Source organism: Schistocerca serialis, chromosome 3, assembly GCF_023864345.2.
Source record: "Schistocerca serialis cubense isolate TAMUIC-IGC-003099 chromosome 3, iqSchSeri2.2, whole genome shotgun sequence".
NCBI classification, from domain to species: Eukaryota; Metazoa; Arthropoda; class Insecta; order Orthoptera; family Acrididae; genus Schistocerca; species Schistocerca serialis.
The window spans coordinates 343679136-343691746 of record NC_064640.1 but is presented as its reverse complement, the minus strand read 5'-3'; the positions used below and the strand labels follow the sequence as shown (position 1 = coordinate 343691746).

The window sequence follows — 12611 nt, the reverse complement described above, 5'->3', positions numbered from 1 at the left end:
AAATAGAACAGTACAGGCAACAGAACTGTCAATGGATGTCCCTGCCTCAGTTTCACATGTTTCCTTTAGAACAACATGCGTTATACGCAACGGAATCACTCGCCATAGTTTACTGTATCTGACTGGTTCGCACAGTAAACTTCAGGATTGGTAGCCCTTGGCATTTCTGAAACCTACCAGAGATGCTTGTTTTGTGCTTACCTGAAGTTGCTATGTAAACGTAGGTAAGAATGGAGACGAAAAAAGTTAGCAAAATGTTTTATAATGAATACCAGAACTGGAGTCCCCAAATTTCGTAGAGTGTGCGACTTACATTACGCTCTTTGTAGGAGTGGAATATGTATGTCAAATTTTGTACGCTTGTGGCAATCTACAGCTATCGCCATGCATGCTTACATGCTTAGATCCGTACGATACTCCTGTTAGCAATATTCCAGGGAAGATCTCATAGGCATCAACAATTATCGTAAGCAGTAAGATAATTGGCAGCACAGTTTTTTATCAGCTATTTACAGTCGCCATGTTGTGATGGTCTAGTAGGTACCTAGCTGTCGATCTTCAGCCATGGTAAAAAGCAGTTTATATCCACACGCACGCACTTAAATTATACAATAACGATGATACGCTTCTCACTAAGAAATGGTTTTGAACCGTCCTACGGAGCGAGGTGGCGCAGTGGTTAGCACACTGGACTCGCACTCGGGGGGGACGACGGTTCAATCCAGTCTCCGGCCATCCTGATTTAGGTTTTCCGTGATTTCCCTAAATCGCTTCAGGCAAATGCCGGGATGGTTCCTTTGAAAGGGCACGGCCGATTTCCTTCCCCATCCTTCCCTCATCCGAGCTTGCGCTCCGTCTCTAATGACCTCGTTGTCGACGGGGCGTTAAACACTAATCTCCTCCTCCTGAACCGTCCTCTGCCCATCCTATCAACCGTAACCTGTCTGAGCCCTTACATCCCAGATACGTGATTATTCATAGTCTGGGAGGGAAAAGCGATTAAAACTGCCCTGGGAAATATGTGGAGTGTCTAGATGTGGACATGGGATTTGCGGTACACGTACGCCAGTGGGCTCAGTTTTTACAGGTTCGGGTCTGCAATGTGGCATCTTCATTACTAGTATAATATGCGAGCTCAAGGATTTGAAGAAAGCGATAAAACTTTGTGAGGGCAGAGATCCAGGCTACATTTGCATAGGCGAGGATAGGACGTATTGAGGGTCTTACCTTTCTGGATAACGGTCGTTCGATTTATCCTCTATATTGGTGTCTGAAGTTCAGGCCTCAAATTATGCATGCTCTTCGCTCACTTTACTGATAGGTAGTTTGCATTATACCTTCAGTGTTTGAAAATCACAACGTGAATGTGTGGTAATCCAGACACAACGGTGCATAGAACAATACTGGTAATAAGCAACTAGGATTAGAGAAAACTTGCATTCGCAAACTCAGCAGTGCGCTATGTGACCAGAAAGGTCATTGTTAAGCCTAATTCACACAGTAAAGAGTAGAGGTGTAAACTTAAGAGGAAATGGCATTATGACTCGTAGGTATAAAAGGTCGTAAATATGTATAACAGTATGACAGAAATTGGGCAGATTGCTCGGTCGCTGGGAACTGGGTTTCACATAAATGCTATACACCAGCCCTGTGGAAAGCCTTTATGCTGAGACTGCTGAACCTTCGCTGTCTAATCGGCGAGCAGTCCTTCTGAGTCGTTATGCTAGCCATCTGTCTTCCATGCCTGCTAATCCAGGCCATGACATTTTTTCGACGCCTCCTTTGATGTAGGGTATGCAGGCCGCCCCTCCTCCCTACCACCACCGGGAGTCCGCTTCCGTCAACTGCTCCATTCTCTTTCCTTCCGCTTTCCTAAAACCTTCTTGACAACTTGGGGTACAGCACCGCCTTGGCCCCGTCCCCGGATCTGCCTGCTCCGTGACCTTTGTCGATTTCCCAAGGATGGTACCCCGTCACTTGTTTATCGTCGGGCATTTGCTGCTCTATGTGCACAAATGACGGACGCCACATTTATTTACACCGACGGCTCGAAAACATAGTTAGGTGTAGGGAGTGCCTATATTGTTGGCGACACCCCAAATCACTTTCGGCTTCCCGACCAGTGTTCGGTTTATTCTGCGGAGCTTTACGCTGTTCTCCAGGCTGTCCACTACATCCGCCGCCATCAGCGGATACAGTACGTTATCTGCTCAGATTCTCTCAGCTCTCTCCTCAGTTACCAAGCTCTCTACCCTGTACACCTTCTGGTCCACCGGATTCAGGACTGTCTGCGCTTGCTCCACGTGGGGGGCGTCTCGGTGGCGTTCCTCTGGCTCCCGGGACACGTTGGTATGTGTGGAAATGAGGCGGCCGATATTGCAGCCAAGGCTGCAGTCTTTCTTCGGCCAGCTATTCAGTCGATTCCCTTCGCCGATCTACGGAGCGTTTTATGTCGTCGTGTTGTTCATTTATGGCACGCGCATTGGTCGACACTTCCCAATAATAAATTGCGGGACGTGAAAGCTCTTCCTTGTGCTTGGACCTCTTCCTCCCGAACGCGTCGTCGGGAGGAGGTAATTTTAACTAGACTCCGGATAGGGCACTGTCTTTTTAGCCATCGAAATCTTTTAAGAGGCGATTCTCCCCCACTCTGTCCCCACTGCTCTCAGCTGTGGACGGTAAGACACCTTTTAATTGAGTGCCCCTATTTTAATCAGTTACGCTCCCGTCTACAGCTATCGCCTGATATATCGTCGATTTTAGCAGATGACACGCGCTCAGCCGATCGCGTTCTCGAGTTCATTAGCGCCAGTGAAATGACGTCAGTCATTTGAAGCTTTTTTTTGGGGACAACCAACCCCTTTCTGTAGTGGATTTTTAAGCCTTCCTTCTGCTTTTAGTTTCTCAAATTTTATGACTTTCGTTCCCATTGCTGCTGGTTTCCATTTTCGGTTTTTTACTGTTTCCTAAGTCACGGACCGGGCGCTAATGACCATAGCAGTTTTGCGCCCTAAAACCAAAACAAAAAAAACGTAAATACTACAGCTCATAAAAGATACGCGCCCACTAGTTACCTGTAAGAGTAATTTCAGCATCCGTAAAGAATAAAAGAAATACCAGATAACAAAGAAGAGATAATAGCGCAAGTCTTCGCATTTTGCCCTACTGCCCCTCGACATCTTCCTGCAAATGAAGATTCAAAGTTTATGAAAGAGGCTGCATGTCAACAGATGAAGAATGTCAAATTTTTAATTGTCACCAGTTCGTTGTACTCTTTCAGCCTTCCAACTGATAGAATATTTCAGATCCTTACACCAGCAAATTCTATGCCTATCTTCAGAAACTGAACGCACTATTCGTGAGGCGAAACTCTCGTTGGCGTTAACATGACAAATAAAATCAGCCACTTTCGTCAACAGCGGTCGTTCAGGGATATGCTGCGAAACCTCACCTTGGCCAGACCATGTAAATTTCCGTTTACATAAACAGGATCATAATATTCAGTTAGAAGAAACGCCACACTCTGATCCAGCACTCTTGGAATATTTCCCCAAATGATACCGACGGTCTATTGATGGTTTTTGTAGCTATTATTGTTTACCTAAGATCTCAGAATATGCAGCTTGAAAAAAATAAAACTTGAATCCTAATCATTCAGATATGACAGTGGGCATATTCATTTCGAATGTATTCTTCTCAGTATATGAACATTCAACAAACCCTGTTAATGTACATTCCAAAGTACCCGCTATACACAAGAAAATATCCACAAACTGTCAACAGCATAATATCGGCATTGGAGCATTACAGAACTGCGTCATCTGAACTGTGAAGAAAGGACCAAATTAAGATTATCGCTGCATATCAATCTGTTGCACCATTACGTGTGGATAGTACTTGCATCAAGAGATGTTGATGCTTCATGTAGGATAATAAGTACGTAATACCTGTTCGTGTAACAGGTCCTAAAGCTGAATATTTTTAGTTAATACAAAAAGCGTTCAACCTGTAGTGTTACTTCGCCCTGAGTCTGCTCGCAAAACAGATACGTATTTTTCTCTAATGGCCATTGGTCGTGTCTTTAACAACTACTCCTATTCTCTTTAGTTGAAGTTTGCAACGAATTTCCTATCATGTGGGAGAACTCAATGTGTGTTCAGAAAGTAACAGGAATTTTGTAATTTCGCGTGTTGTATTAGTTAGGAAGCGCGTAACTTTAGGTGTTCATAATCGTGTCTGAAAGTATCTGTACAGTGTTAGCCGTATCGTATATCCCTTCCGTTGTCAGTTGTCTGAAGCTACATATGTTTTGGTAGTATCTGCGATTATGTCTTTCGTATAAAATGGGATAGTGTTGGACATTTTTAAAACTCTTCTGCATCTTATTCGGTTAAGAGAGAAAATTTAATACAGTGTTGAATATTGCTTAGATAAGTTTGCTACGAGTAAAGCATACGAATGGTGTTAAACGTCACGACAAAGGCTGTGAAGACGTTGAATATGAAGAGTTCTGAACGCCTCAGCATTCATTGACGAACGAGATGGCGGAAAAAGTGAAAGTATTATAGATGATCGCCGAATCACAATGGGAGAAGTCACTGATAATGCTGGCTAACGCAACAATTTTTTGTTTTCGGGTATTTAATTCACATTATAATTTGTTGAAAATTAATATAGAACAAAACCAGAGGCGAGTGCAAGTTACCCAAGAGTCTAGATGAAGTTGACGACGCCGCAGAACTACTTAAACCTGTCATAACAGGTGATGGACCATGATGTCGTAACTGTCATTAGTGGCGGCCAAGCGGTTCTAGGCGCTTCAGTCCGGAACCGCGCGACTGCTATGGTCGCAGGTTCGAATTCTGCCTCGGGCATGGATGTGTGTGATGTTCTTAGAACTACTTAAACCTAACTAATCTAAGTTCTAGGGGACTGATGACATCAGATGTTTAGTCCCAAAGCTCTGAGCCATTTGAACCATTTTTGAACTATCATTAGGTTATAAAACTCCAATTTTATTACTAACGGGCACATGTCATGGCACGCTAAGAAAATTATTTTATGGATGACTGACATACTGTGTGCTATGGTGGCACACAACGTAGTGTTTAGATCAGAATGGAAGCATTCTGGATCACGAAAACCGAAAAAGCTCCAAGTGCGCTCAAATATGGTTACGTTAACTGTGTTCTTCTAATGGAACGCCTTAGTGCGCCAGGAGTTACTGCAACAAGGTCGAGCGACAATTAAGTAGTACTACGTAAAATTTAAACGCCATCCGAAAAAGAGAGATATTTGATTAGAGGCGAAACAGTTTATTCATTTTGCACCACGATAATGCACCCGCTCAGACTTCCTAGCTATTACTTAACTTTCTGGCCAAGATAGATACTGTAATCACAACCTATTTCATATTCTGTGTATCCGCAGCTGTGGAAAGGCATGTTCGGAAGAATTCGGCTAACAACTGGTAAAATTATTTGTTTAAACACAACAGGTTTCGTGACCTAAAGCCACATCATCAGGTGCAACGATGTTTGGTCATAAGTATATCCATCGCTCCTATTCAAAATTTACCGTTCAGTGAACATTGTCAATACCATAACCAATGAAAGGTGACGAAGCACTCCATTCATTTAGGACAAACTGCTGGTAGGTGAAACTTGCAGTCAGAGCCACGTTTAAAAATCTTCCCTACCTCAGTGCGACGACAAGGCAACCCGGTGTTGAGCAAAGGAAAAGCTGCCCTCACTATAGACTCAGAGGAGCTGTAATGCAGCGACATGTTATTTTTCGTATAAACTAAAGACCTCAATTTTTTCTGAGGCGGGAGTACATTATTGATCGTCATAGTATTACGTTATTCTATCACCACACCGATCTCACTGTCAAAGGCAAACAGGTGGCGCCCTTTCAGAAAGGCTATTGGTGACATCTGAAATAATATATAGAGCTAATAGCATTGACTTCAGTAGGCAACTTGACCTGCTAAATGCAGCAGTAAAAGCAACATCGCTTGTAATCACATGACCGTGGCCACAAAAGGAACAATTAAGTTGGAAACTACAACAACAAAGTATTCGTGGTGTCGATACTACACTGGAGTGAAAGACTTAAGAACCAAAGTAACTAACGCATGGTGTCACTGCCAAGTAACGTAGCTCGATGAAACTTGGACCATATAAAGAAAGAACTGCTACAATATACTACAGAAGGTAACTCAAAGAAATACGCAATGAGACAGACATGACACGTTGAATAAAAGACAAATTACACTGAAGTCAACGCGATTTGTGATGGTCCCCCGATCATCACAAAAGGCGGGACACGGCTCTTAATAGGGGGGTGGGGGGCGCGATCACAACGGACGGCAATTCATGCTCTGCAGTGTGCTCCTATGTTGGCCACGAGACTGGTGAAGAGGTCTTGAGTAGGGTGTCTGATTCCTCCGCCATCGTGGTTGACATCTGCTAAACAGTCGGTCCATATAGACGGACTGCAGTCTTCCAAATCAACACACACTCGATGGGGTTCAGTCGGGGGAGCGGGTAAACTAGTCCATTCGTAGAAATCCTCTCGTTCCAAGAGCTCTTTCACCTGGGCTTTTCAATGCGGTCGCGCATTGTCGTCCATAAAACGAAGTCCGAACCGAATCCATACCTGAAAAGAGGCAGCAGTGGAAATTATTACAATAACATTGATCGATTGATCGGCGAGTGTACGATCTTGAGAGATCTGGATGTCAATACGCCCACGCAACATTATACTTCACCGCACCGTAGCTCATGGATCACCAAATCGATCACTCACTACTGTTCCTGGGTGCACTACGTGTTCAGACCTCTCCCCATGAAGGGTGCGTCCAGATTTACTACTCAGACTGAATCTGCTCTCATCCGAGAACTGCTGACTGAATCTCCTCGTTGGTCCAGTTCCCATGCTCTTGACGCCACGGCAAACGGTGCCGCATGTGTGTGGGTGTCAGTGGCGAGTAAGATTGCGTGCCTTGCAGTCCTGTTAAATGTGGTTCCAGTTGCACCCGCTGCTTGGCGTGGGTCCTCCTTGCCTGTTGCTCATCTGCTGCTGTAGTTGAACGTGGTCGACTACCTCTGTCAGGCAACAGCACCTGTGTTTCGGTATACTTCCCATGCACGCAAAACAACGCAGTGAGGAGTAGCAAACTCCTGGGCGATACTCGTCACACCCAACAGGGAGTACTTCATGGAAACATGTAACAGAATGGTTCTAGTTTTGTAACACAGGACGTGTTTTATATATGGAGAACACCAGTGAGTGTACAATATTCTATTCTTCCAATACTGAAACTTGCAGCTGTAATGTTTCGGATGAACAGGAAAACCCAAGGTAGCACTGGAAGAAAATGCAGCTAGTAAAGGTCGTGAAATGATTTTAAGTAGTCGTGCCTCCAGGGAAAGCAAGCGAACAAGGTAAGCTACATACGAATCTGTAAGAATACAAACAGCGAAGCTCCTGAAGCTTTCATATAATACAGATCAAGAAAGAAATTTGAAAAGGAGGCCAGAAGCAAATGTTTCAAAAAATTACTCCAGCGGACTTTAGAGAATTAAGTTCATATATGTAGAATGAGATTACAGATATAGATAGTAACATAACTAATAATAAGAAAATGTATTGAACAATACTGTCAACACTCAAGCATATTAAACTTACAAGGAACGCAATAAGAAAAACTAAAGTAGCACAAAGGGTAACAAAGTTAGTCCTGTTCCTTGCACTATATCTGAGACTTCGTTGCCGTTTTGAAAAGGAAATGTATTGTGCGTCAAGAATTTTGAGACATGTCCTAACCAAAACTTAGCTAGTAATAGAATACGGGATCCTGAAAATAATCTGAAAAGCTTGTGTGTTGCAGGGTAGTTCGTGCTGAGAAATAATTGTTAAACAGAATTAAATACGTTGCGCCGTATCCGAATTAGGACTGAAGTTCGCCATTTGGACTGTTGGGTGCGCAAATGCAAGTGGCCCGCCAGAGACGGTGTCGCCAAACGTGTTCTTCGTTAGTTATCCTTCAACCGAACAAGAGAGATAAAGTTGTATATGGTACGGTAGTAAGGATGGAACCAGAACCTAAGTCTCTTCAGTCTTGTGCACTATCATCTACGCTATGAGAACTGACACTAACATTTCTGGCAGACCGCTTGAATTTGCACGCGCAACAGTCTGATTGGCTGACTTCAATGCTAATTGACTATGAAACGGCACAACGTATCTAACATTTTTCTCTTAACAATTATCTCAGTTCAACCTAACCACCGACATCCTTACAAGCTGTACAGACCTTGACCATGAACTGAAACTATATTGTTTCAGAAACCTTTTAAAATCTCAAACGTCTATGATATGTATATGCAGATTGAAGCGACGAATGAAAATTTGTACTAAGACCAGTATTCAAACCTGGGTCTCTTGCTCACCAGGCAGATGCGCCAACCTCTACACAACCCTGGTAGTGACTTTGTAGAACTGCATAGATTGCCCTCAGTCCTCCCTCAATCCAAATTCCCATTCACGTCTGTCACTTCGTTTCATATAGCTGAGTTTGAGTAAAGCACCTATGCCTGGGTTTCAGGCAGGATCAACAATTTCGTTAGATGCTGAGGTGCTATCCCAACACAGTTGGAGAGCCTCTGCAATTCTGTTACTTTATTGGAAATACAAAGATCTGAGGCGTGAATGGGAATTTGGATTGAGGGCGGAGACGTGACAGCGTAGTCCATGCAGTTGTGCAAAGCCATTGTGCCAGGGTTGCGAAGTGGTTAGCGCATATGCCTAGTGACCAGGAGACATGGAGTCGAATACCGGCCTTGCTTAAAAAAAAATAAAAAAAAAATCTTCATTCGTTGCTTCGTTCTGCACACACACATACCTCTTTCTGACCACCTTGTCCGCAGCTCGTGGTCTTGCGGTAGAGTTCTCGCTTCCCGCGCACGGGTTCCCGGGTTCGATGATTTTCTCTGCCTCGAGATGACTAAGCGTTGTGTCTTTCGTCATCATTTCATTATCATTGACTCGCAAGTCGCCGAAGTGGCGTCAGCTAAAAAGAACTTGCAATTTGGGCGGCCGAACACCCCGCATGGGGTCTCCCTGCCAACAATGCCGTACGATCATTTCATTTTTCTGACTACTCTGTATAACAGAAATAGTAAACCCCTGATCACTGTTAACCCGAACAAAAACAGCTTACCGACTACTGGCAGCATCACTTCTGTCAGCACCTCCCCTCTGAGTCACACGTGGGGAGCTCGGTTGTTAGAGCATTGCCCTCTTAAGGCAAAGTTCTGGGTTCGCGTCAAAATACGGCACACACTTTGAATCTTATAGGAAGTTTTAAGATACTCTCTGGTTCCAACAATCGCTGAATTTGGATATTAAGAAACTACAGTAATCCGCGTTGAAAAAAGGTAGCCGGTTACACTGATCTAGCACCTAAAAGAACTAAAATACTTCAGAACTATAAATTACATAAACGCATTGGGTACCATTTAGAATTTAATCCCATGGTTTGTAGATAAAGCCCGAGCATGGCTCGGCCCTCAATTTTGGGTTATAAACACCGCGCCCAAGTACGGTCGGGCAGCAATTTTCTAGACGCGCCTGCGATCTCTCAAACTAGACTAATGGCGTATATACTGATGTCTCAGTACCTATCCATCGACTGGTGTTGCCTTCTGTTAATTTCTAGAATTAATTCGAAAGAAACTTTAGCGAACGTAACAGTCGCTGTCACAAATGTTAAGTTTAGCCATTTGCTGTAATTGTGCTACAAATACTAAATGTCTGTCTGGATGAGCAAAAATTTTGGAAGCTCGAGAGGAAGAAATTGCTCAATAACTCATGTCATCCTTTTTTGGAAGGATATTCAAGAAGAATATAATAATTCCAATCCCAAAGAAAGCAGGTGTTGACAGACGACAAAATTACCGAACTATCAGTTTAATAAGTCACAGCTGCAAAATGCTAACGCGAATTCTATACAGACGAATGGAAAAACTGGTAGAAGCCGACCTCGGGGAAGATCAGTTTGGATTCCGCAGAAATGTTGGAACACGTGAGGCAATACTGACCCTACGACTTATCTTAGAAGAAATATTAAGGAAAAGCAAACCTACATTTCTAGCATTTGTAGACTTGGAGAAAGCTTTGACAATGTTAACTGGAATACTTCCTTTCAAATTTTGAAGGTTGCGGGGTAAAATACAGGGAGCGAAAGGCTATTTACAATTTGTACAGAAACCAGATGGCAGTTATGAGTCAAGGGGCATGAAAGGGAAGCAGTGGTTGGGAAAGGAGTGAGACAGGCTTTGTAGCCTCTCCCCGATGTTATTCAATCTGTATATTGAGCAAGCAGTAAAGGAAACAAAAGAAAAATTCGTTGTAGGTATTAAAATTCATGGAGAAGAAGTAAAAACTTTGAGGTTCGCCGATGATATTGTAATTCTGTCAGACAGCAAAGGACTTGGAAGAGCAGTTGAACGGAATGGATAGTGTCTTGAAAGGAGGATATAAGATGAACATCAACAAATGGAAAATGATGATAATGGAATGTAGTCGAATTAAGTTGAGTGATGGCGAGGGAATTAGATTAGGAAATGACACTTAAAGTAGTAAAGGAGTTTTGCTATTTGGGGAGCAAAATAACTGATGATTGTCGTAGTAGAGAGGATATAAAATGTAGACTGGCAATGGCAAGGGAAGCGTTTCTGAAGAAGAGAAATTTAACATCGAGTATAGATTTGTCAGGAAGTCGTTTCTGAAAGTATTTGTATGGAGTGTAGCCATGTATGGAAGTGAAACGTGGACGATAAATAGTTTAAACAAGAAGAGAATAGAAGATTTCGAAGTCTGGTGCTACAGAAGAATGCTGAAGATTAGATGGGTAGATCACATAACTAATGAGGACGTATTGAACAGAATTGGGAAGAAGAGTTTGTGGCACAACTTGACTAGAAGAAGGAATCGGTTGGTAGGACATGTTCTGAGGCATAAAGGGATCACCAGTTTTACTGGAGGGCAGCGTGGAGGGTAAAAATTGTAGAGGGAAACAGAGATGGATACACTAACCAGATTCAGAAGGATGTAGACTGCAGTAGGTACTGGGAGATGAAGCTTGCACAGGATAGTGTAGCATGGAGAGCTGCGTCAAACCAGTCTCAGGACTGAAGACCATAACAACAATTTCTTATTATTTTAAAATTCGTAATCCAACAAAGAACTAAATATGGATAAAGTGTAGAAGCTTCGTCTTTTCTAGTATAACTCTTGAAGATACAGCTATTACATAGGCGCCAGTAAAGCTTTCAGCAAATGCATATTTTTCTAAACGACCTTCGTCCATACTGCTAGATTTGGATGCGTGTGCGCACATTATGAATTTGGTTTCGGCATTGTGCAGCTGCGCGCGGTTCTGGTGTTGGCTGTGGCGGCTGCCGCGACGGCGCAGTACGTGTCGCCGTACGCGGTGGGCTGGCACCGCTTCCCTGGCGTGCTTCCGCAGTACCTGTCCGGCAGCAGCCTCGACAACCGCCAGGGCGAGGTGGTGTCGCAGTACGACCTGGAGACGCGCGTGTCGCAGCTGCCTCCGGACCGCCAGCCCTTCTGGTACGTCAACAAGGAGGTGCTGGAGGCCATCAAGCACCAGCAGGTGCCCGTGCCCGCCACCACGCCCGCCGCCCGATTTCGCCGCGCAGTCCTGCGGCCTCTGCCCATTGCCTAAGGGGCAGCTTCCCGCGGAACCGTCGCAACGCGGATCTCCCCTCGACTTCTTCCTAGCCACTCTCTGTCAGTACACTAAGTGGCTACTGTATTTTTATCCTCAACGTAGTTTCCAATTCGTCATTTTAGTGATCAGATTTCTCGACGCACATTTCCTTGCTAGGTGACAAGTTCATTAATATATCTGACTGTCTGAAGAAACGAGATTTAAATCTTTATACAGTGATTATTAACACCATTGTACTCGAACTGTGTGCGTCAGTTGCGCAACATTTTCGTGCCTGCTACTATGCACTGGTTCCTTAGACCTTATCGCATCAAAATCTTTCTATTCGCGTCTCCTTAATGGTCCAGTGATGCGATTTAGTAGTTATGTTGAGGAGTTGGGGTTCGTAAAGATAAAATTATGTTTTAGGTGGACTTAGTGTCTGTCCAATTCCTTCAGATGCTTGCTTTGTATAACTTCTCGTTTCTTTTTCGAGATTTTTTCTGCTATCATTAAGAGCATAAATGTAAAAAGTCGAAATAAACCAATGAAGCATATTTTATTCGTTTCTTTCTGATTAACCGCTCCCTAATTAAAATTACTTTCCTTTCCATCTTCTTCCATTTGCCTGGAAAGCAAATACTATATAAATTGAGAGCAAGGGGGCTGAAAAAATTCAGTCTAATTCACCAACGGAATGTAACGGTGTATACTGTATTTGCTTGTGTGTTCACAATCTTTGGTTTCATATTTAATGTATAACTTTCATTTTTTACCAGCGTGCATATGACACAGCATATGTAAAAGCGGAAGAAATACACATAAAGTTTTGCATCACATCGGTTCCGGAACATTTACAGAAAACTGGAAT

The 12611-nt window shown here is 43.4% G+C and overlaps 1 protein-coding gene across 1 annotated transcript in view; it reads left to right on the top strand.

The window, feature by feature from the left end:
* LOC126471609 (uncharacterized) overlaps positions 1-12287 on the top strand; it is a 28271-nt gene extending 15984 nt beyond the window's left edge. The window contains exon 2 of the mRNA XM_050099847.1: positions 11435-12287. Within this exon, the coding sequence (XP_049955804.1) occupies positions 11435-11755 (321 nt within the window). The 3' untranslated portion in view covers positions 11756-12287. The remainder of the gene's footprint in view (positions 1-11434) is intronic.
* The last annotated feature ends 324 nt before the right edge of the window (positions 12288-12611 follow it).